The sequence below is a fragment of the Trachemys scripta genome, chromosome 10 (assembly GCF_013100865.1).
Source record: "Trachemys scripta elegans isolate TJP31775 chromosome 10, CAS_Tse_1.0, whole genome shotgun sequence".
In the NCBI taxonomy this organism is placed as follows: Eukaryota; Metazoa; Chordata; order Testudines; family Emydidae; genus Trachemys; species Trachemys scripta.
In genome coordinates, this window is record NC_048307.1 from 22233006 (window position 1) to 22257172 (window position 24167).

Below are 24167 nucleotides of genomic sequence, written 5' to 3' on the forward strand. Positions count from 1 at the left end.
TAATCAAGATAATACTATTCGTATAACTTACTAATGAGGCTGTAGTAAATAGATTCTTCATGCAGGTTTAGTGGACACAATTTAGAATAAGGTTCAATTTTGAGAAGTGTGTGATGATTCTCTATCTTAAAGTGCTTTTTAAAGCAACATTATTTAGAAGCCTTACTCTGAATATTTAACTTTTAGTATTTTAAAATAAACTGAGAAATGTAACTTTCTAAATTTCTGAAATAGATATTGCAAAGTAAAGAAGTTCTAGGAAACAATCTACCATGTTAGAATACGACTTCTTAAAATTCCCCTAGATTTTTTTTAGGCCTCTTTAATTTCTGCGGCCTCTTTTGTCTATGTATTTAAAGGTATTTAGAAACTAAACTCTCAGGTTCTGGTCCTGCAAAGGTTTTAAACCTGTGCTTAACTTTACATATTGTGATTAGTTCTGCTGAAGTTAATAGGACTATACACCGTGTATAAAGTTAAACATGGTTAAGTCTCTGCAGCGTCAGGGTCTAAAATAATTTAGACTAAAGGACTGAAATGCAAGATATTCTTCATTTTACCTTTACCTGTGCAGAGATGGGGTTTTTGTACTAAAACAAAGCAAATTACTGAAAGCTAGACTGTTGCAGACCACTTAACCTTTTTGAAAAAAAAAAATTCTGAATGAATATTTAGTAAAAATATTTCTCTTCTTTTTTTTCCCAGCAAACCACAGTAGTCAGAGGACCCATTCCATCAGCTAGTGTAGCTCCTAATATAGCCTTCTCCACAACTTTGTTAGGAACTTTACCAGTTGGTGCAGGATTTGTTCCAGCAGCCTCATTTTCAGAAATGTACACACAGCCTCTGGCTTCTTCTTTGGAAAATTTTTGTTCCTCTTTAAATACCTTTCCAATCAGTGACTCAAAAAGAGGTAAGGAATGAGTCTCTGTTTAACCTTAATTTAATAGGGAGTGAGAGAAGTCTGTGAATGGTAGTGAGAAGTCAGCTGTGAAAAAAAACATTAAAGGTTTGTGGTGAAATGTTCAGGCAATTTGACTTGCCTTTTTTTTTAAATGTATCAAATATATAGTCAATATATACTGTCAAGAATTAAAAATAAAGCAACTGTTCATGTGATATCTATGTAAATGTGTTGTAGGTGCCCTCTGCTGGTTCTGCATGAACTATTAGTTAGGTTTTCCTAAAGTTGTTTTGATGAACCTGAGAGGGAAGTGAATTTAAAAAAAAAAAAAAAAATTGCTTAACACTGAATCTAATTAGGTGTAAGTGATGATTAATACTGAGATCAGTAATGAGCTAAATAAATAGGAAATATGCAATAAACTAGAGCTGAAAAAATAAACCCCCTTATATCAGTCAAAAATCTTGTAGTTGTATATTCTTTGTAGAAGAATGGCTATTGCAAAATTTTGGTAGACTCTCCCAAACCATATCCACAACCAGGGATTTGAAAGTGAACTGTTGCCTGTTTGCCCACCTTTTACATTCTGGACCTCTGTCTCTTCAGTCTGTCCTTACAGTGACTGCCTCAACACATGATCTGTGAGGCTGCTATTAAAGTTAATCCACTGATTGATTAACTCAAGATGACTTACCTTGTTTTTCTGTCCAGAGACTACAAGGCACTTGCATGTAGTGGGAAAAGACATTGACCCCTGTCACCTCTATAGCAGGTGCAATTCTTACATCAATAAAATGTGCTGGGAGGGGAAATAACTGAAAAATGTGTTTCTTAATCACTGTCCAGATCTATCCAGAGATGGAACACCAACACTTAACAGCAATAACTCCTCTCTTTTACTTGTAAGTATCTTTACATTTTCTTTCACATGGATTAAAACTGTAATATTTAGTCATCAGGGCTTAAGGAAGTTTCTATTTTTTTAATTCAAGTTTTAAAAATGCAGGGATAGCTTTATCCACCATTAAAATGTAGCAACCAGAGTAGGAAAACAGTAGCTGTTGAATAGTACACAGCAACTCTCCAAGACAGAAAGTTTAAAAAAAAAAAAAAAAAAAAAAAAGCAAAAAACCCCCAAAAACTATTTTCTGAAAATCCAGAGGGAATTTTAGATGAGGAAATTGTATTTACTAGTGTCCTAGCCAATTTTTGATTTTGGTAAACTTTTTAGCAAAATGCAGCATTGAAGCTTAAAATGACCGCAAGTGGTCACAACTGTCTGAATAGTTATCTCTTATGGGTTTTGTCTGGACTGCAAGGTGGCAAGACAGCAAATAAGGGGCAGTATGGAACTGCAGTGGTTCACAAGCAGGGCAATAACAATATTGTGACTAAGACTCTCAATCTGATCTGTATTGTACTTGCATCTGAAGCTCATGTATCTTATTTTACCCAAATGTCTACTCAGCAGTGGGTGGCGGGTGTATAGGTGGCGTAGAATGGAGCTAGTGATTTGCATACCCTCAGTCCACCAGCTACTGCACTTCTCCCAATGCCAATGTGGGGTCTGGCAATGTATGCAGCCTGTAACGGGGATATGGGCTCCTTACCTCCCTTTTTCCCCTGTGTGGATACGCAGCCAGGCTCGCAATTGAGCCCTATATGAAGACAATCTGATGTTTTGAGGAAAACTTTCACTAACTAAGTTCTAGTTGTGGAGATATTAAAATGAGGTTGACAGATCAAGTTAAATCTTGTTTCTTCTGGCAGATAAATGGCCCCAATACTTTGTTTGGGACTGAGGATTACATGGGAATTGCAGGTCAAACTAGGAATGACTTTTCACATGTTTTTAGCAGTGGAACTGCTAACATATCTGCATCACTTGTTGGAAGAAACCCATTGGAAGGTACACATGAACTAAGACAGGCCTGCCAATTATGTTTTGTCAAAACAGGTAAGGAGCACAGGAAGTCAGTTTGATCTATAATTAAATACATATTTACTATATCAGTGTTGTAAATTAAAATGCTATTAGTTTCTGGAAGTGCTCTTGTGTATCATTTACAAACAGAATATGGATCTGAATATTGAGTCTCAAAAACAGTTGCAACCATTTTTCTACCTTTTTCTTGATTTCGTGGTCTTGTCCTAATGGGTTCTTAATTTCTAAAACCACCACCAATCACTACATGCTTTCCTCATGCTGAAGGCTTACTGTGTAAAGTCATTCACGTTCTGTATTCACTTTCCTCCCAACCCCCAGGGTACTCTGAAGAATGACACCTTTGCTCAAGACCTAAAAACTTGCAATACCCACTCTGGTCATGGGGAATTGAACAGCAATTCAAAGTACCTGGTAACCTTCACATCCCATCTGTTTTATTGTTCTTTCAAACTAATTCTAAATCATTATCGTGATGCTTCCAAACCTTAGCAATAATTATTAACTTCACTTTATTGACACAGAGGGTCTTAACCTATTTTGGGCCATTCAGACAACTAATCTTTGAGGTCTGAGCTGTTGCTGTTACACAGCTGTATTCTAGAAGCAACTTTTTTTTTTTTTTTCATAAAGACTAATCTTAAAATCAAGTACTATTCTTCAGATTATAGACATTCTGAAATACTAGAGCAATAAAACATATATAATATTTCTAAAATTACACTGACATATCTAGGGAATGGTTATTGTAGTTTGCAGTTTATTATCTGTAGTTTTTAATACTACTTTTGTTATTGTGTAAGAAGGATCAACAGGTGATTTTGAAATGCCACATATACATGATGTTTAATAAAAAGCAGCAGATAGAAAATGCTGAAGGATGAACTTTAAGATGTATCCATATATGTTGGCCTTTAACAAAGCTTCGGTTTCTTCCCTTGTTTCTTTGCATCCCCTGCTTTTCCTATCCATCTCTGAAACCACACAGTTCCACCATGAACTTTTTGTTCAAAGAGAACCGGACAGGAATGCACCAGACTCTATTCTTAGTGGGTTATGGTAACTTCTTTCATTGACTGGTATGGACACTGAGCATTGGAAACTTTAAAATCCATTTGCTGGTATACATGCATTCTGAGTATTTGTGGCTTTGGAAGCAAAATAGACCTATTTTTGAACACTGTATTTAGCACATGACAGTTAAAACACTACCAACTAGACCATGGGGCTGGTATTGTATTCCTACAGAATGCAAAAGTTGACCTTTTACTTGAGGTTGTGTTCTGTCTTTGAATTCACTCTTTGGCTGTTCAAGTTTAATAAAAATTAAATATTTAGTTGACTGAATTTGGGATTTTAGTTGCATGGTTCTCAATGACTTATTAGAGATGGGCAATTAAAGGCCCAAAACAAATTTATGAAACTTTACCCATTTGAGCCTGCAAAAACAGAAAAATACAGCTGGTTATTCTCGTGCAGAAGCAAAGGAAGACTGTAAAATCTTCCTAAAATTACCTTCTATTTTTCATGTTGAGTCTGGTCTTGTAAGTATTTGCATAATTTCCTTCTACTCTTCTCCCCCACCCCCTTATTTAAGATTACTTTGGCTCTTCAAATTTATTGGTTCAAGTAAGAATTCTTAAGTCTGTTCACGCATTTCATATTTGGACATGTGCCTGAATACAAGTGCCACAGTTATTTGTAACTTATGTAAACGATAAACAATTTTTCTATTATTTTAGGGCCTAAGTTATTGGATTTCACTTACCATCCCAATTTAGAGCATAAGTGTAAAAAGGATATTCTAATTGGTAAAAGAAAGAATTCTGAAGATAAATCATGGAAAAAAATACGTCCAAGACCAACAAAGACTCAATATGTAGGACCATATTATATATGTAAAGGTATGTTTAAAATACGGAAGTTACATAGTTTTTACTGAATTAACAAGGAAACTTAACTTGTTTGAATACAAAATTAATTGCAAGGTTTTAATTCCTATACTGAATATAAAGTAATGCATGTGCATTTTTTGTTACAAAATGTAGAATGAAGCTCCATTGTTTATAGGTATTTTTAATATTTCCGAGGAGGTTTAAGTGAAACCCATCATGAAAACGAATGTGATTATTTAGAGCATATTTTTCCTCTAATTATAATTATTTATTTAAAACACATGAAAATGTATTGGGCTATTTCTAAATAGAGCAGACTCTAGTATCCTTGTGACCTTGGAGGTTCTGGACACTTACTTTTACATTAAGCATCGCTACATAGATTCTCGGTATGAGCCTCTGCTTATGACTTCAGGGGGCTGATTAGTTTATCACAGATATTATACACAAATTAACATTTGTACTCCCAGCTACAGAGAAGAGAGTGGATATCTGTGGAAATATTTTTCTGTTTTTTGCTTGAAATAAAGAAGGACAGCTGGAGGCTGTGAGGATAATTGGGGTACACATGCAAGCTCTAATGGACACTCCACATCTTCTGAGGGGTTCCAAATGTAGTAAAGTTATTTTCCGGCTATACTGAAAGAAAGACAGGAGATTCTTGATATGGATTTAATCAGGCCACAACTTTATTATTAGATGTCTGGGACTACCTGGCAGATAACAGTGTACAGTGCAGGCAACTCCATGTTTATTCAAATAACTACCCGGGGCTTCCGGGTAGTTTCATCCGGGTCCCCCAGCCAGTCAACGTTTTGGGCCTTGCCATCCACTCCCACTTGTAGGAGAATTAAGGTGGGCTTTAAGAAAGGGGGTTGGCTCCCTGCCGTACCAATCATAGGAGTCCCCAACTCCCCCTGTTCCATTCCTTTAACCAGCACCTCCTTTTAGGTCTTTAACCAGGCCATTTATCTGGTCACTGAGTGCCTTCCTTGTGGAGTTACCTGCACTGGACATCCACCCCACACTTACAAAATGAGTTGCAACATATAGCCTAACCACCTTTTCTCCACACCAGAAAAGGTCTACCCTGACACCCCCTCTGGAGAATGTGGGGGAAAAACACCTCACTCCACTGAAGTTAATATGGGGGTGAGGGAAAAATTCCTTCCCTTCCCTAAAAAGGAGCGATTAGCACAATAGCCACAGCAGGTCCTAACCCAACCTGATATTTGCACCTTTAGGGGAGGGAGGGTGGGTGCTGCCTTGCCTGCTGGGTGGAGAAAAGGCTTCCCATGCCCAGGGCTTGCACATTTAAAGCCTTCTGCCCCTTACATTCCCTGGGGGTGAGTCAGCACCACAAAGCTGATGACCACTCACCTTTTTGTGGCAGTTTCTGACCTCCTGCCTCCCCACCATAAAGCACTGCTACCTTAAGCCTGGACAATGTTCCCCTTGCTTAAAGGTGCGGTGTGGTCATTCAAAGTGAAGTTTTGCAGAAAGGAGTAAGACCAGAAGAGTAGATTCATTTACAACAGAGGTGGCCCTTCATCAGACTTTCTGAAATGCAGAGTTAAGATCTAGTGATGATAAATGTGGCTGTGTAAAAGCGATGTCAAATTTAACTTTTATTTCATGTCATCTTAGATGTTGCTGCTGAAGAAGAGTGTAGGTATCCAGGCCACTGCACATTTGCGTATTGCCAGGAGGAGATAGATGTGTGGACTCTAGAGCGCAAAGGAGCCTTTAATCGAGAAGCTCTCTTTGGAGGAAATGGAAATATAAACTTTACTGTATCCCAACTCCTTCAAGAACACCACGGACTATTTATGTTTCTTTGTGAGGTGCTTCTTTAAAGGCATATTTGACTGCTTTTTTGTTACAGATATGAAATAATTTTAAACAGTTTTTCATTTGACAGCTTTGCTAGATAGTAAGGTGAACTGCTTATGGAATGATTTGGTTCATGACTAACTTGTAGGGTGACCAGATGAGATGAAGAAAATATCGGGACACCGGGGGGGGAGGGACCAAAAAAAAAAAAGCAGAGTGCTCCTGGCGGTGCAAAATATCGGGGCAAAAATTGTGTCCCAACAGATATCTAGGACAAACACTCAAAATCGGGACAGTCCCGATTTTATCGGTATGTCTGGTCACCCTACTAACTTGTAAGCATTGAGGTGCATGTTGGATAATAGTTTGCACAGTCTACATCCCTAGTAGAATCTTTAGTGGTTTCATATATGAAACATATATTCACCTTTTTTCTTTAATCCCTTGTTTTTGTATTTCAGAAATGCTTTGATCACAAACCTAGAATAATAAGCAAAAGGAACAAGGATAATTCTTCTTCTTGTTCTCACCCTGCCATGCATGACTTTGAAGATAACAAGTATGTCTGAAATATACTCGATATACATTTCAAATTAAAAGTACAGTAGAACCTCAGTTACGAAGGTTATTTGTAACTCTGAACAAAACATTGTTTGTTTTTTTTCAAAAGTTTACAACTGAACCTTAAATACAGCTTTGAATCTTCACTATGTGGAAGAAAAATGCTGCTTTTAACCATCTTAATTTAAATGAAACAAGCACAGAAACAGTTTCCTTACCTTTACAAAAAAAAACGTTTTTTAAAACTTAACCTAGTAAAAAAATAAGATATGTTACAATAGTACTGTATAGATGCCCCCCGGGTTACGCAAACCTGACTTACGCAAAGCCGCACTTACGGAAAAAGTTCCGTAAGCTAGAAATAGGAGGGGGGTTTTAATTTTTATTTTTTTTACGTAATTGTCAGGTATACGTTTCCGACTAACGCAAAATTCGAGTTAGGCAAGGTGTTCCGGAACGGAAAGCTTGCGTAAGTCAGGGAGTGTCTGTATTGTATTTCTTTTCTTTTTTTGGTCTCTGCTGCTGCCCAATTGCATATTTTTTGATTTTTAAATTGTGTGTGTGGTTGACCAGTCACTTCATAACTCTGGTGTTCGTAACTCTGAGGTTCTACTGTAGTAGAGATTTCAAAGCATTTTGAATTCTAATTTTCATTCCACAGCTGCAGATTAGCTTTCTCCTCTTATTTGCTAGCAGTCTGGTAGTTTTGCTTCAGTAGTAGTAACAATACAGACTTTTTAGCCAACAAACTTTAAAAACATAAATTTTGCCTGACAGCATCTTTGTGCTATAGGTATTGCCTTTATCTTACAGGTGGGAAACTGAGGCAAAAGGTTCTATCACCAGCAGATAGTTTGCTTTGAATTAATGCATTTGTTGCATTTTCTTATCTAAAGTATAGTCCTACATCATTAATTATAAAAGTGATTGATAACTTCTTTTTCAATACTGAAGAAAACCAGTGATATTGATCAGCTACTCCCATGTGTTTGAAACCATTAACCATCAGTGCCCCTTACTAAGGGCTTCTGTACCTGGCAAGCTACATTGGCTTAACTAAAGGTGTGACTTTAAATTGATAAAGTTAAACCATTACAAACCCCTCTTATGTCAGCTACAGTATGACGTTTCTTTTTAGCTTAAACCTGTTTCTAATTGACTTAAGCTAAACCAAAATAAGTTACTCTTAAACTGAAATAAGAGCATCCACATAAGGGTTTGTATCAGTTTAATTAAACTGGTGCAAGTTTGTGTGAGGATAAGGTTTGAAAGCATATCTAGCTTCGTTATTTTCTGAGGTAAACTGTAAGTTTAAAAAAACAAAAGATCCCACAGTGCTCCTTCTGTGATTTTTATATATGTATGAAAGTTACAGCTATTTTAGACTACAATGAGAGCACTATTAAATATATAGGGACTCTACCATCTGTAGGAAATAAATTTACAATGTTTGTAGTGTTTCTCATTCTAAGTAAAGTAAACACTGCAAATATGAGAGTAAGATAAATACTGTGAAGTCAGTCCATTTTTTTTTTTTTTTTTTTTAATGCAAGCCTACGAATAGTTATTGGACAGCACTGATTTCTGAGACATTTCTCTCCTGCCCTCCCTCTCCCCCTTCTCTGCCCCCTTTCCCCCCCCCCCCTCCCCGGCTTGGCCTGCAAATGGTTAATTTAGACCCTAATTCTGTAAACTGCAGACTCTGTATTAGTGGGCTTGCAGGAACAGGACTTGAGTTTGGAGAGCACTTTATTCAAATTTCTTCTATTGAATTAAAAAAAACTATAGTATAAAATTATTGAGTGGGGGTGTTTCCAGTGGAGTCCTGCAGTGATCAGTTCTTGGCTCAATGCCAGTCAGCATTTTATCTGTGATCTAGAAGAAAATATAAAATATTGCTGGTAAAATTTGTAGACGAAACACAGGTTGGTGAGGTAGTAAATAAAGGCCTGCGTATAGTGAGATTTAAAGTTCATTTCTTCCAGTTCTTCTTAGAGTGCTTGCTCATATCGATTCCAATTAGGTGTGGACACGCGTGCGCATGATTGTCGGAGAAATTTTCTACCCTAGCAACACCCGGTGGGTCAGCTGTGGAGCCTCCTGGAGTGGCACCTTCATGGCGCTGGATATATACCCCAGCCGGCCCAGCGCCCCCTCAGTTCCTTCTTACCGCACGTGACGGTCGTTGGAACTGTGGAACTTTTGATGTTCTCCACTTTCCCCAGCGTTCTTTTTCCCCATAGTTTATATAATTGTTATTATAGTTAGTGTAGTTATAGTTAGTGATTGTGTACATAGTTAGGAGAGTGGATTGGAAGGGGTTTTCCCCTCCTCCCCGCCTGCCTCTTGGGCTCATGCCCAAGGCTCCGGGCTTTAAGCCTTGTTCAGCCTGCTCCAAGCCTATGCCAATGGGCGACCCCCACATCTCCTGCTTCAAGTGCCTAGGGAAGTCTCACCAGGCTGACAAGTGCAAGATTTGTAAAGCGTTCCGGCCCCAGACCAAAAAGGAGCATCCTTGTCCCTGGTCACAGATGCTTCGTCCCTAGGATGGGGCGCCCACTTAGGGGACCTCCGAACACAGGGTCTATGGACTGCAGCCGAGCTATCTCTACACATCAATGTATGAGAACTGATGGTAGTGCGCCTGGTGTGTCAGGCATTCTGGGAGCGTCTACGTGGACGTTGCGTGGCAGTCCTCACAGACACCATGGCCATGTTCTACATCAACAAGCAAGGGGGATCCTGGTTGTCCCCCCTCTGTCGGGAAGCCATTCATTTGTGGGAGTTCTGTATAGCCCACTCTAGCCATCTGGTGGCGTCCTTTCTCCTGAGGGTCCAGAACACACTGGTAGATCACCTCAGCAGGTCCTTCCAGTCTCACAAATGGCCGATTCGTCCAGATGTCATCCACTCCATTTTCCTCAGGTGGGGATTTCCCCAGGTCGACCTGTTCGCCTCATGCAGCAATCGGAAGTGCAAAATGTTTTGTTCTCTCCAGGGGAGTTTCCCAGGTTTGCTGTCGGATGCCTTCCCGATCCTGTGGAAGGACCAGCTGTTCTACGCCTTCCCTCTATTCCCGCTAGTCCACAAGGTCCTGCTCAAGGTACTCAGGGACAGAGCATGTCTGATTCTGGTCACCCCTGCGTGGCCCAGGCAACACTGGTACACCACGTTGCTGGAGCTATCGGTAGACGCTCAGATTCCACTCCCGCTTCGGCCGGACCTGATCTCACAAGACCACGGCCGCCTCTGTCACCCCGACCTGCAGTCTCTCCATCTCACACGTGGATGCTGCATGGCTAACTCAGTCAGACCTACTCTGCTCACACTCGGTGCAGCAGGTTCTGATAGGTAGCAGGAAACCCTCCACCCGAGTCACATACCTGGCCAAATGGAAGCGTTTCTCCTGCTGGTGCGCTCAGTGCGACACCCCCTTTGCAGGCATCGGTGCCTCTTCTCCTAGACTATCTCCTATCCCTAAAACAGCAGGGTCTAGCGATATCCTCTGTTAGGGTGCACCTGGCAGCCATTTCAGCTTTCTACCCAGGAGAACATGGTCGCTCTGTCTTCTCCAACCCGACGGTTGGTAGGTTTCTTAAGGGACTGGACCGTCTCTACCCGCAGGTGCGACAACTGGTCCCGGCGTGGGACCTTAACCTGGTCCTTTCCAGACTTACGGGACCCAGGTTTGAGCCAATGGCCACCTGCTCACTCCTCTACCTCTCTTGGAAGACAGCCTTCCTTGTAGCCATCACTTCAGGGAGGCGTGTATCTGAGATCAGAACTCTCACGTCGGAACCGCCGTACACGGTTTTCCATAAAGACAAGGTGCAGCTTTGCTCTCACCCTGCCTTTCTTCCCAAGGTGCTGTCAACTTTTCACGTCAACCAGGACATTTTCCTCCCGGTCTTCTATCCAAAACCGCACGCTACACAGAGGGAGCAATGGCTGCACTCCCTCGACGTTCATAGGGCCCTCGCCTCCTATATTGAACATACGAAGCCTTTCAGAAAGATGACCCAGCTATTTGTTGCTGGGGCCGACCGGATGAAAGGTCTCCTGGTCTCCTCACAGCATATCTCCTCTTGGATCATCTCCTGTATCCATGCTTGTTACGACCTGGCTGGCGCCCCAGCCATGCACCTCACCACCCATTCCACAAGGGCCCAAGCTTTATCGGCTGCTTTCCTGGCACAGATTCCAATTCAATAAATTTGTAGAGCTGCCACTTGGTCGTCAGTGCATACTTTTGCCTCCCACTACGCAATAGTCCAGCAGTCCAAAGACGATGCTGCATTTGGTTCAGCAGTTCTGCGTTCAGCGATATCTCACTCCGACCCCATCACCTAGGTAAGGCTTGGGAGTCACCTAACTGGAATCGATACGAGCAAGCACTCGAAGAAGAAAAGATGGTTACTCATCTTAGTAACTGTTCTTCGAGATGTGTTGCTCATATCCATTCCAAAACCGCCCTCCTTCCCCTCTGTCGGAGTTGCCGGCAAGAAGGAACTGAGGGAGTGCTGGGCCAGCTGGGGTATATATCCAGTGCCATGAAGGTGCCACTCTAGGGGGCTCCACAGCTGACCCACCGGGTGTTGCTAGGGTAGAAAATTTCTCCAATCGTGCACGCGGCGCACGCACACCTAATTGGAATAGATATGAGCAACACATCTTGAAGAACAACAGTTACAAAGGTGAGTAACCGTCTTTTATCGAATAGTAGGTTAAGAGAGAGCTATTGTGGTCTAGATGCACCAATACAGGGAAAAGATTTCTGATATTGTAGAGGACTCTTTAATTTAACAGACGAAGTGGCTGGATGTTGAAGCTAGAGTAACTGAAAATGGAAATAAAATGCAAATTTTTAAATGATGGTAAATAAGCTTCTTAGTACATTTGTGCTTGTAGTACCTACCACAGTGGTCAATAATTGGGGGCTTCAAGGAGCTACTGCAGTACAAATCATTAGTAACTATTGGAACAGCTTTCCTAGTAACGTGATGGGTTCTTCATCACTTGGAGACTTTAGTGTGCTTTAGAAATCACCCTCATCCTCCAACAGTGCACGTACTGCTATCTGTAGATAAGCCCAATGTAATTTCTGCTTAAGCTAGAGACGTGTAAGCTTGATACAAGGGTTACTGGGGTGGAATCCTATGGCCTGTGTTTTATGCAGGAATTTGGACTAGATGACCTTCGAGGTCTCTTCTAGCCTTAAAAATCTGTTCTTGACAAATGATGCCCTTGGCTGTACACAATCTACTCACTGACTTCTGTAGGAGTTATGTGTGCACATACATCAGAGGAAGGAGAGTGGGTGTCTATGTAATTCTATGGCAGTTTCCATGACAGTAGAATCCAGGAGCACAAAGAGTTCTGAATACTGCTTATTTGTTACTTTAAAGTTCAAATTTATCAATTTGTGGTGCATGCTGATGTATAAACTCACATTTTTCCAAAGTTTTAATAATTAATTCCTTAAGTGGAAAGACCTCATAGTCACACACACAATTCACTTGTAAAAATTACACAAACAGTGTAGTGATCTAGGATTACTCTGCCTAGCAGAATATAAGATTTTTTTTTTTTTTTAAAGAGCTGTCAAAATTAAAATAAAATATGAGGTGGAAAGAATGGTCATGTTGCATGCTTTCCATATGCACAAGGAAGGTCAGTAACTTTACACAATGCTTAAAATATTGATTTCTTTTCAAAAACAGGTGCCTTGTCCACATTTTGCGAGAAACTACAGTAAAGTATTCCAAGATCCGTTCCTTTCATGCTCAGTGTCAGCTTGACCTGTGCAGGCATGAGGTGCGTTATGGCTGTTTAAGAGAAGATGAGTGTTTTTATGCACACAGTCTTGTAGAACTCAAAGTCTGGATAATGCAGAATGAAACAGGTATGTTTGGATTTAAATATTACTCCTATCCCCAGTGCAAAAAGATAAAAGAAATGCAATTAATTGACCCACTAGTCAGTGTCTTCTTACAACTTTCTGTAGTCTTCTGTATATCCAATAAACAATTCGTCAGTTTTACTAGCTAGTGGGTATTGAGTACGATTGCTAGACATATAAAATTAGGAAACTAGCTTTAACTCAAAACTAATAGTTTCTTAATCATAGGACTGGAAGGGACCTTAAGGTCATCTAATCCAGGGATTCGCAACCTTTTTCTTGCTGAGGCCCCCTCAACATGCTATTAAAAACTCCAGGGCCACTTGGGAGTGGGGGCATAGTTTGACTTCTATTTTGCGGGGGCAAGGGCTGGCGGGGCTCGGTTCCGCACAGCAGGGTCCAGGGAGGAAGCACCACCTCAACCCCTGATTCACCTCAGCAGACCACCCAGCCTGTCTGGGTTGTGGGAGGCCACAACCAAAAAATAGAACTCAAAGGGGGGACTCAGTTCAAAAAGTCTGAAAACCACTCAGGGTGCAGGCAGGGGGTAGCTAGGGGCTGTGTGCGGGTTGCAGGGGGTAGCTCAGGTTTCAGGGAGAAGGATAGCTAGGGGCTGTGTACCAGGAGGGCTCCCCCTGCAGTGGCTGTTCCCCGAGGGCTCTGCCAGCCCCAGAGCTGGGTCTCCTCCCCCCCCCGACCTGGGCAGCTCTTACTGGCTTACTGGGAGCTGAGGAGCAGCAGCAGCCCTGGGCACCAGCAGCAGATGGGAGAATGCCACAGCTGCCCGCTCCATGGCACCACCAGCCAGAGGACCAGCTGCCCTGCACTGCCTAGCTCTGGCTTTTCCACCTATAGCCTGACCAGAGGGATGGGGCTGGGGGAGAGGAGGAGCTAAGGGGATGGATTTGCCCCCAAACTGCCCCACTCTGAGTAAGGCACTGCAATTTGGTGGTGGTGGGGCAAACCCTTTTGCCCCCCCCCCCCCCCTCTCAACTCTGCCTATGGGCTCAGGGCTTCTGCCTACTGGGGGCTTCGGGGAATGAGGGGGAACACCTGGGCTGCTGGCTTCAGCCCCGCACCACTCCTGGCTTCAGCCCCACAGGGGGCGCTGGGGCTTGGGGCACTGGGTTTCAGCCACAGGGCCCCACGGACCCCCGAAAGGGCTTGCGGACCCTGGTTGAGAACCGCTGATCTAGTCCAGTCCCCTGCACTGATGGCAAGACTAAGTATTATCTATACCATCCCTGACAGGTGTTTGAGGTTTTTAGCTTTCATGTTTTAATTTTATTACAAAATTGCTTTGACTAGAAATTGAGATATTTACTTTGAAGGCAAAGGGGAATATTTCTGCAGTGTGTGAAAGATATTGATCAGGCGTATCTTTTTGTTACAGGTCATTGATCCAGTTTTTTGAATTTTTTTTCCTTGTCCAGTGTTTTTGTTCCTCTAGCTCTATAATGGCTTAATATTGCTACAAAATTTCCTTATGTTGTTAAATCTCCTTTCTTCAGGAAAGTGGTGGTCCCTCCTACCAACTTGCAATGGACCTCAGCTACTCTCTCTACTTTGCAATGTGAGGGAACACTGCTTTAAATATTAGTTGGGTTGATCATCCTGGGTGGCGATGATGCCCAAAAAAAAGGGTAGTGTGAGCAATGTGGAGATGATACGGTGTTCCGTAGTTGAGTCCCTTTTTTGCCCAGACTGTCACTCTGAACGTGCTTCTTCTGTGGAGAAGGAGCATCAGATCAGCTCCACTCTCTCTGTGTCTGGAAGTGAAGATGACCCCAGGCCAAGAAAAGTTTCAGAGGAAGACAGTCATGTGGAAGTATACAGAGTCCTCCCAGTTTTCTGTTGCTCTAGCCCATTTGTCTCTACTTGGCCTTTGAAGATTCCTTTTTGTGGAAGGAAGGAAGGACAGCTGCTCTCCCATCCTTTCCTGCCCCCCCCAAATGTCTAGGTTCAAGGGTAACTGCTATTTCCTCTTAACCCTATAAACTTCCTATTAAAAGGGTTAGGCCATCCCACAAACATGAGTGTCGACGTGGGTTCTTCTCTCCTATGTGTGTCCAGACATAGTCAAGGCTCAATTGATAATTTATAGACTCTGAGGGTTGGAGGACTCTAAACAAGGGAATGCTCACCTGACTAGGAAGCCCCTTCCTGCCCCTGCTCCAAATCCAGGCACAGACCTATTTTTCTTTTTAAGGACTCTGAAAGTCTGATAGAGTTGATGTCTTTAGTCTTCAGCCTCTCCATGGACATTGGGGAGAAGAAACCTTGGTGAGGCTTTAATTGTGTGGAAAGGTGTGCAGTAAAAGTCCGTATCTCTGAAGACCTTGAGATTATTACAGAGCCTGAGAGAAAAGTGGTTGCAAGACTGGCTATCATTAAAGGCAATGTGACAGTCTTTTACATCCTGCCTATGAGTCTTGCAAGTCTTGTGGGGGTCTCTCTCCTGAGTAATGCTGATCTGTACATGAGGAGGGTTTTTATAGGAGTTTTGTGTACATAAACTGGAGTCTCGTTTTTGGAAAAATGAGCTGGTTGTCAAGAGGATTGCAGCTAGCTTGCCTGTGGTCATTTGCACCAAGGCCTTAGGCATCTGGCTCCAGGATTTGAAAACAGGCTGTTTGGAAGATCCAATTAAACAGAAAACGTAGGCGATGCTGTGAATGTATTTGTTATGTGGACAGTGTAGGATTTTAGGATGTCCTTAACTTGTTTTAAGTGCTTGTTTTTTGTAAATCTTGCGGTAGGTAACACCAGTGTCTCTTTGGCAACCTCAGCTGTTTTTGGGAGGGATTCAGTAGCCCTTGAACATGTATATGAATAAAACTTCCAAATATTCATAATTGTCTAAGACCTTTGTTTTCTCCTCTGCAGGTATGTCACATGATACTATTGCTCAAGAATCAAAGAAATATTGGCAGAATATGGAAGCAAATGCACATGGAGCACAGGTATTTCCACTCGCATCTTTCTCAGGAAGCAAATTTATGTGGGACTAGTGTGATTAGTGATGTACTGGTTTTGATGTCAATGTTTATAACACGATTTAACTGTTAGTTTATATCCAAAATGGTTGTCCTGAGCATATGCCCCAAATGATTTCCTCTTCTTTCGCCCTGCCCCTTAAAGAAAAAAAATTAAGCTTTCTGGATACTTCAGATATTCCCAGATTTCTCATTACACACGTGCAGTTACTTTTTTCCACTTTGCTTATTTTGTCATAAGCAGAATATAAACCTTCAAAAATGTATTCTTTCAAATTCTTTCTTCAGCTGAGGACCTTGCATAAATCCTTTTCTAGTAGTTTGTTCCCATGTATATTTTGTTTATACAGCACATTGTATGCCCATTGCCACAAGCTCTGGGTGCATTTATACAATCTAAACAAAATTAACATACTGTCATTAACAGAAACTTCTAGTTTTTAAGATTGCAAATCTAGGTCTTTTTGATGTACTTATAAGCTCTCTAGTATGTAACACATCTAGAAACATTTTATAACCCTTTCTTATCTTCAGGGGTACTTAATGATTTATGTATGGATTTCTCTGCAGATGCAAATCACCATTTTAATTTTTTTTTTTTTTTTTTTTTTTTTTTTTTTTTTTTTAATTTAAGGTTCTTGGCAACCAAATGAAGCATGGATCTCTAAACTTGAAAATGAAGTTTGTGTGCGCCCAGTGCTGGAGAAATGGTCAAGTTAGCGAGCCAGACAAAAACAAAAAATACTGTAGTGCCAAAGCAAGACACCCGTGAGTAACAGATAACGTCAAATGCATAATGTCTCTTAGTAAACCATTTTATAAAACCTTCTGGGTGATCTGTATAGGAAATAAGACTATTAAAAGGGCTGCAAAAAAGCAAGTACAGTTGAAGTAGAACTTGGCCTGAAAGGCTGAAGACTTTAAAGTGTGTTCATAATCAAGAATAAAAAATGCATGTTACACACTTCAGTTGACGGTTTATGCTGACTTTATTTTTCCTTTAACTCACAACCATGACGGGTGTTTGAGACTTCTTAAATAAATTGCATTAAAACATATGGCTTTGGGGCTCTTTAAGTCCAACCATTATCTTTATTATTGACAAATAGTACGGTATGTAGATGTATTCTATGTATTTGAATGCTTCCATATTCCTTAGATGGACCAAAGATCGTCGTGTGGTGCTGGTGATGTCTAATGAGCGTAAGAAGTGGATGACCATTCGCCCTCTTCCCACGAAGAAACAAGTGCCTTCGCAGTTTGATGTATATGTTTATCTAAAATGATCTTTTTAATTAAGACACTTAAGTCACTGGAAAATACTAGTAAAGGGCCTGATTTCTGCAGCCACTGTGTGTGAAATGTCTATTGAAATCAGTGGGAGTCATTGGAGCAGCTGCAGATCCAGGTGCTAGGAAGGACTGAGCTCATTTTTTATTGCTGAAGCTCCTCCAAGTCCGTGAAACTTCAGTAATAAAAGTATAGAAGGTATTAATATAAGGTATTAAGTAATCTCATTTGAAGTCTGTAAAATATTTTTATATAGTTCTCATAAAACTCTAATCAAAAGAGTGCATAATAGTTTGAGTGTGAGACACACTCCATACAATATTGGAAGAGACCAGGAATTTCATTTCTTCTTGTGCAGTTGTCAAGATGAGTTTGCAAAAATCTTGCTTCCTGGGTTCTGACAACTCATTACTTCAAAAGGGCTCTGTTTTCAAAGAGCATTGTGTGATTTATTACAGTGAATGGGAGGCATTCGCTAACAACGTAATGCATAAATTTAACCTTACATATTTGGAGTACTGTCAGAAGTAAATAATTTGAATTCCTGCATAATAGAAATACAGCACAGACCTAAAATGTTATGTTCTAATCATAGTGTGATTTCTAAGTCATAACTGTCTGCATCCAACCTATATTTTCTGCTAGCTTTGCAGACTGATGAGCCCTTCTGTAGCTAGTGCTTCATAAGGCTTTTTAAGACTAGATAAGATCAGTGTGTTATATGGGCTGCATCCAATACTACCTGTATGGCCCTGAGGATGTCACATGAGCCACAGCTGTGTGCTGATTGGGCCACAAGTGGCCTGTGGGCCACAGGTTGAGAACCATTGCTCTGACAGCTTATTTGGAAGACAACTATTTATTTGAGTTATAGTAATAGTAGCAGCTTGTCTGCTTATCAGAATGCTAATGTCCCTGAAGTAAAGCTACAAAGATCTTTCATCACCCATCATAACTTAACATATGCCTAAAAGATATTTTTTTAATTCATATCTAGTTATGCAATCATATTGCTTCAGGCAAGAAATGTCAATATGTTGGAAACTGCTCCTTTGCTCACAGTCCTGAGGAGAGAGAGATGTGGACCTATATGAAAGAGAATAGTAGTAAGTAAAAAATGTGTAAAGGTATTAAACACATACATGCTATAAATCCTGGGTTTTCTCTTTTTCATCTCTCTCCTACAATAAGTATCTCTCAGTCAGTTTTCCTCTAGCCTTCCCTAGACAATCTGGTGGGTAGATTTTTCTTCAGGTTAACCCAACCTCCCTCTCATTATACAAAATTAATGTCTAATCCATAGTAACACCATTTTAATATAGGTTCATATAAATACCAGGTGACCCATTATGTGACTGAAATTAGTAATTACTGTCAGTGCAGTTTTTAGCTTTGAAGATTCTTGAGTGAGTAAGAAGAATTGGTTGAATGCAAAAACACCATTTGCAATCCTTTGAGAGGATCAAATTCTTGTTCAGATCAGCTGTATTTGTATTTATTGTTTTTGCAAATTGGGTTTTGCTTGTATATGGGGGCTGGCTGGCTGCAAAAGTACCAGTATTCACATGTAAACAAAAGTATTCACTATTCATTCTTGGGTTTTACATTTGTTGTCCAATCAGGGAGGTTATTAGGGAGAAATAATACCATGTGACTGATCTCAAAGAACAAAGATTGAATAACTGAAGTGATATTAACATTGGTTTGCAAATGAGGAGACAGGATAAATATCAGGAAATGTATTTGTAATGCATTTGACTAGCACTAATAACAGGATTAATGATAAAATCATAGATCAGCATAATAGGGCCCAATTGTAATTGGGGCCTTTGGGTGATACCTAATATAAATATTTGCTACTCATATTAGGTAAATCTTAATTTCCCCTACTTTGGTGTCTTGGAAGAAGGTGGGTCAGACTCAGAGGCCAAAGTTTCACATAGCTGTCATTATTAGCTACTGTCTCTCTCTCCTCCCTTCAGGTCTCAATTTCTTTCCTTTTCTGCTTATCTTTAGGCCTTCCCGGCTCTTTGAGCTCTGGTCAAGTGAAAAATTCTCTAAATTATATCTGTGCCTTATTTCCAAAATGTGTCTGCAAACTCAGTTATGTATTATACTCACTCTTGCCGTAATTGCTGAATACTTATTTTAGCTTCTGATCTTGTTAGTTCAAGACATGGAGCAGTTGTATGAAATGTGGCTAAAGAGTCAAAAACCAGAAAAAGGAGAAGATACAGCTACTCAAGCAAACAAAGAAAATGGGAAGCAAATTCATATGCCAACTGACTATGCTGAAGTTACAGTAAGTAATGCAGGTTTAGTAATTATCCTAAACTCTGGAATTTTTTTTGCATGTAATACTAAATACTGTGTTCCTTGCTCATACAACAGTCACTGAAATCCTTGTATGCAGTGTTGTTGTGGCCATGTCAGTCCCAGGATATTAGAGACGCAAGGTGGGTGAGGTAATATTTTTTTATTGGACCAATTTCCGTTGGTGAGAGAGACAAGCTTACGCAGAACTGTTCCTCCTCCTGAAGAAGAGCTCTGTGTAAACTCGAAAGCTTCTCTTTCTCACCAACAGAAGTTGGTCCAATGAAAGATATTACCACACCCATCTTGTGTCTCTGAAATGCTTGTAGTTAGCTAACATGGAGTCATGCTGTGGACCGCGCATTAGTGCTGCTCTTCAGAATCTACAGAGCCTGGGGAGGGGACAAAAACCTCAGCTGATGACTCCATATAAACAGACTTTAAAATTGTTACTGTATATTAGCCTATAATTGTTTGTTTAGCTAATCCGATATTAAACTATGTTAAGGAGCAGTTTTATGCATAAAGTATTGATTTTTCTTAAATTTTTTAAATGTGTGTAAACCAGGTGGACTTTCACTGCTGGATGTGTGGAAAGAACTGTAATAGTGAGAAACAATGGCAAGGTCACATCTCTTCAGAAAAGCATAAGGAGAAGGTATTCCACACTGAGGATGATCAAAACTGTTGGCAGCATCGGTTTCCAACTGGATATTTTAACATTTGTGATAGGTATGTAGCATTTATATTTGAGATGTCAAAGTTGCTCACTCACAATTGTGCTATTGCAAATATAGGCAGATACTATACTTGCTGCAGTTACCTGAGATGGTGAACAGTGATTTTTTTTTTTTGTAATGACACCCACTCTATTAGTATGCATTGTTGAAATCTTATGCAAAGCAAACAATTAAATATCAATATTTTAACATGAATACCTGAGTGACCAGATATTTAGTGTATTTTAATGTGTGATGAGAAGCTTTGCCTGTGAGTGCCAGATGTGGAGCTATGTGGAAAGGTTCAAGCCTTTTTGTGTTAGGATGAAACTTTGTTTAAATAATAGCATTGGTACATCACAGCTATTGCTATAAATACACCTCTCTATTTTCCTTAATGAATTACCTGTAGAATACAAGAAATGTATGCAGTCCCACCCACTATTCTCATGTAACAAAGTATCTTGAAATTATGGGGTGTTCTTTGCAAATCACATATTCACTTGTCCAAGAAAATACTGTCACTGGAAGCTATCTATGAAATTCAGGTATGTTCCAAAGGACCCTACACACCAAACTGGCCTGCTGGCTTTCTCAACGCTGGTTAGTATACTCTACTACCCTGTCTTGTATTCCAGTTTTGGAGCACTCAACCTTTGCACCCAAGCCACTTGGCCTCAGGTGGACAAGTTAACATGCTTTAAATCACTGGAGCCAACCCGGTTGGCTTTGGAGTTTGGGATCTAAGGTTGGAGCTCCAGACTGCAGGCGTTTTCTGTGGCAATATTAAAATCTTCATTTTATTGATAAAGAGAGAAACTAATGATTGTCACAGCCAGGGATTCTGATGATTTTTTGGAACAAACTGAATTTAATTGATAGGTTAATATCTTAAAATGATTTTTTTGGAGGAGGGTGGGTTTGGGCAAAGTGGAGAAATGAGGAGTGGAAGGCCAGAGCTTTGGCTCCTGTCCCCAAAAGACTTCTTCCTTACGTGGTTCTCAAAGACTATTAAAGAGGGTAAACTGAACTGATGCATCTTCATTTTAGAGAAAAAATAATCTCTCTCCTAGAGAATTTGTGCTTCTTTAATAAAGGTCTAATTATACCAAAAACATGGCTAGTAGAAAATATTTAAGACCTTTTTAAAACCAGATAGTTAGTTCATGATACTTTTGTGAAAACTTTAACACACCAATTTATTTTTTTAACAGATATATGGCTGGTACTTGCATTGAAGGAAACAACTGTAAATTTGCACATGGAAATGCTGAGCTCCATGAATGGGAAGAACGAAGAGATGTTCTAAGAATGAAGCTCAGCAAAGCAAGAAAAGACCACTTGATTGCTCCAAATGATAATGACTTTGGAAAATATAGTTTTTTGTTTAAAGATTTAAACTAATACTAAAATGATGCATTCATGTTACCTTATGGAAGCATAAACCAGAAAATTTGACAGTAATCAAAAGCATGTGACAGAAAAGCAGCAGGTTTTCTGCTTATATTGGCATATATTGTTCCTCCTGAACAGCAAAATATAGTAGATGTAGGGGGATTCAGAAGACCTGTCTGTGCTCTCATGAAACAGAATGGTGAAGTAATAAAAAAGATATAAAGTATTACATGCTTATTCGCCTTCTGTTGGACAGAATGTTATGAAAGAGGCGGAGGAGGAGGGAGAGGTTATAATGTGTAGGAAGCGCCCCTAGTGTTGGTCCTTCAGATGAAAACTTTATGGTAAAATTACAAAACACACGAGGTGTTTTGGGCTTAGAAGAAAATTATGGATGAAAATTCTTTAAATGTTTTAATGGAGAGGATTTGTTTAAAACAAAACTTTGCTATTTATCTCTATGTAGGTTGTTAAAGAGGATTTTCTTATTAAAAAGGATTTTAAGCAAAATAACCATTTAACTACAATATATGTTGAATGGGGTATTTTTTCTCTATTTGTATATTTCAATATAATTTACTGAAAAGGATCTTGGGAGAAAAATGTATTGATTTTTTTGAAAATCAAGTAGTTAAAATTCTGTTTCTTGGTCTTTGCTGTTTAAATGATGATTTTGAAAGATTACACTTGTATGTCAGTATTGTGTATTGTATGAACCAATGTTACCTGTAATAAAGATAACTTTACATAAAGCACGTAGCTTCTGATTGACTTCTATTTTGCACGAAAGTTACTTGCCCATTAGAAAAATCTTTTGAGCAACTAAATATAAACAAATATGTTTAGTTTATCCTCAAGTTGTAGCTGATTTCTTAGAATAGTTTGCTTTGGAACGGCTGCTGACAACCCCAAAAGGGCAAATGTTAGGAATAGGTTTTTTACACTGGTAGACAGAGTGGTCACTTATGCTGCACATTGGGCAACACTGATTAGGTCAGAAAGTACATTTTAAAAATAAAGCAGTAAAGCTTGCTTTAGCAGATTATTATTAAGTGTCCACCCCAGAGGAATGGGACAAAGTGCTTTCAAGTTTTGGATTAGAAGCATATGGTTCCCAGCCTCTTGTGTTGGGAACTATCTCTCTACCCTTTCTCCCTTCCCCTCTCCTCCCCCCCCCCCCAAGTGAATCGTACTTCACAGCCCACTTCAGAGAGAGGCCCCATCCAGCCGTGAAAGACCAAAAGAGTTGTACTTTGCTATGCTCTGAAATGTCACTTCTGAACAAGGTTACCCTCTGGGTCAGAACTATTAAATCTTTCTTTTCTTACTGCATTTTGTCTTTACTGCAGATATGTCTGCCCGTTTCATTCTTGACATTCATTTGTGCTTTTCTTAATCCAGCTCCCCCCAAAAAATCCACTTCCTTTTTAATTTGCTCCTTTATTGGATCATCTGGTTCCACTGGGAAAGCTTTTAAGAATTATTTTAATGGTTTGAATGTGGTTACTGGGATTCAGGCCATAGTTTAGTTCCATACATTTTACATTGTGCAAAATCAGCATGTTCAAATACTTGCACACTAAAAGCAAGGCTGGATATTGATCTGTCCCTTGTGGTCAATGAAATAAAAGCACAGTGGATTCAGATGATACCTTTAAAAATAGAGCATAAGCCCATGCATGATGATTGCACTTTACTCTGTGTCCATACAGAAATTACAATAAGGTATACAGGTAACATGGAATATTTGGCTTGTCCCTGAACTACCAGTTGTTAAAACACTAACCTTCATTACACTTGCCTTAGTTTGTTTTAATCAACTTCTAAGATTGAACTAGAACTTCCCTACTGGTCCTGTTCTTTCTATTTGTCAAACATTTCTGCCTCTTTTCTCCTTTCAGTTAACGTACCTACCACCCACATCAACAAGCTGTTCTCCTGGTGCTTGCTCAGCGCATGGGGCTCTCCACCCTTTGTACTCCCTGGCGCATACTTCAGGAGGTGAGGGTAGCCTTGTCGCCCGTTTATCGGGTTTACCTCAAGCACGTCCTCTGGGAGGGTGCTCCCCACCCACCCCAAGCCCTCTGGGTCTCTGCGTAGGGCCCTTGCCCCATGAGCCCCCTCAGCCTTCCTACCCACATAGCTGGACCCAGCAGTGCAACCTGCAGCCGGTTTGCCTTTGAACCATGCCAAGGGCACATCAGTACACGCTTGTGCTCCATACTCTCCATTTCCTCACCCTGGTGTCCTGCCCCAAAACTAAGTGGCAGGACCTATTGCCACATATTGAGGGTGAGGAACCCTGGTGGGCCAGCTTATATTCCACCTTAGTCCCACAGTCCATTGGGCATGTTAGTTGGTGGCTCCATCATGGAGCCATGAGCATAGGCGTGTACGTGGCACGGTTCACCCCCATT

General features: G+C 40.3%; 1 protein-coding gene across 3 annotated transcripts in view; it reads left to right on the forward strand.

Moving 5' to 3' along the window:
* ZC3H7A (zinc finger CCCH-type containing 7A) overlaps positions 1-22498 on the forward strand; it is a 47676-nt gene extending 25178 nt beyond the window's left edge. For all 3 annotated transcript variants that reach the window (XM_034784024.1, XM_034784026.1, XM_034784025.1), the window contains exons 10-23: positions 706-913; positions 1751-1806; positions 2675-2861; positions 4592-4753; positions 6392-6588; positions 7039-7136; positions 12859-13040; positions 15924-16000; positions 16668-16801; positions 17193-17298; positions 18321-18429; positions 19492-19625; positions 20205-20368; positions 21570-22498. In XM_034784024.1, the coding sequence (XP_034639915.1) occupies positions 706-913; positions 1751-1806; positions 2675-2861; positions 4592-4753; positions 6392-6588; positions 7039-7136; positions 12859-13040; positions 15924-16000; positions 16668-16801; positions 17193-17298; positions 18321-18429; positions 19492-19625; positions 20205-20368; positions 21570-21759 (2004 nt within the window). In that variant the 3' untranslated portion in view covers positions 21760-22498. The remainder of the gene's footprint in view (positions 1-705; positions 914-1750; positions 1807-2674; positions 2862-4591; positions 4754-6391; positions 6589-7038; positions 7137-12858; positions 13041-15923; positions 16001-16667; positions 16802-17192; positions 17299-18320; positions 18430-19491; positions 19626-20204; positions 20369-21569) is intronic.
* Positions 22499-24167: the final 1669 nt, after the last annotated feature.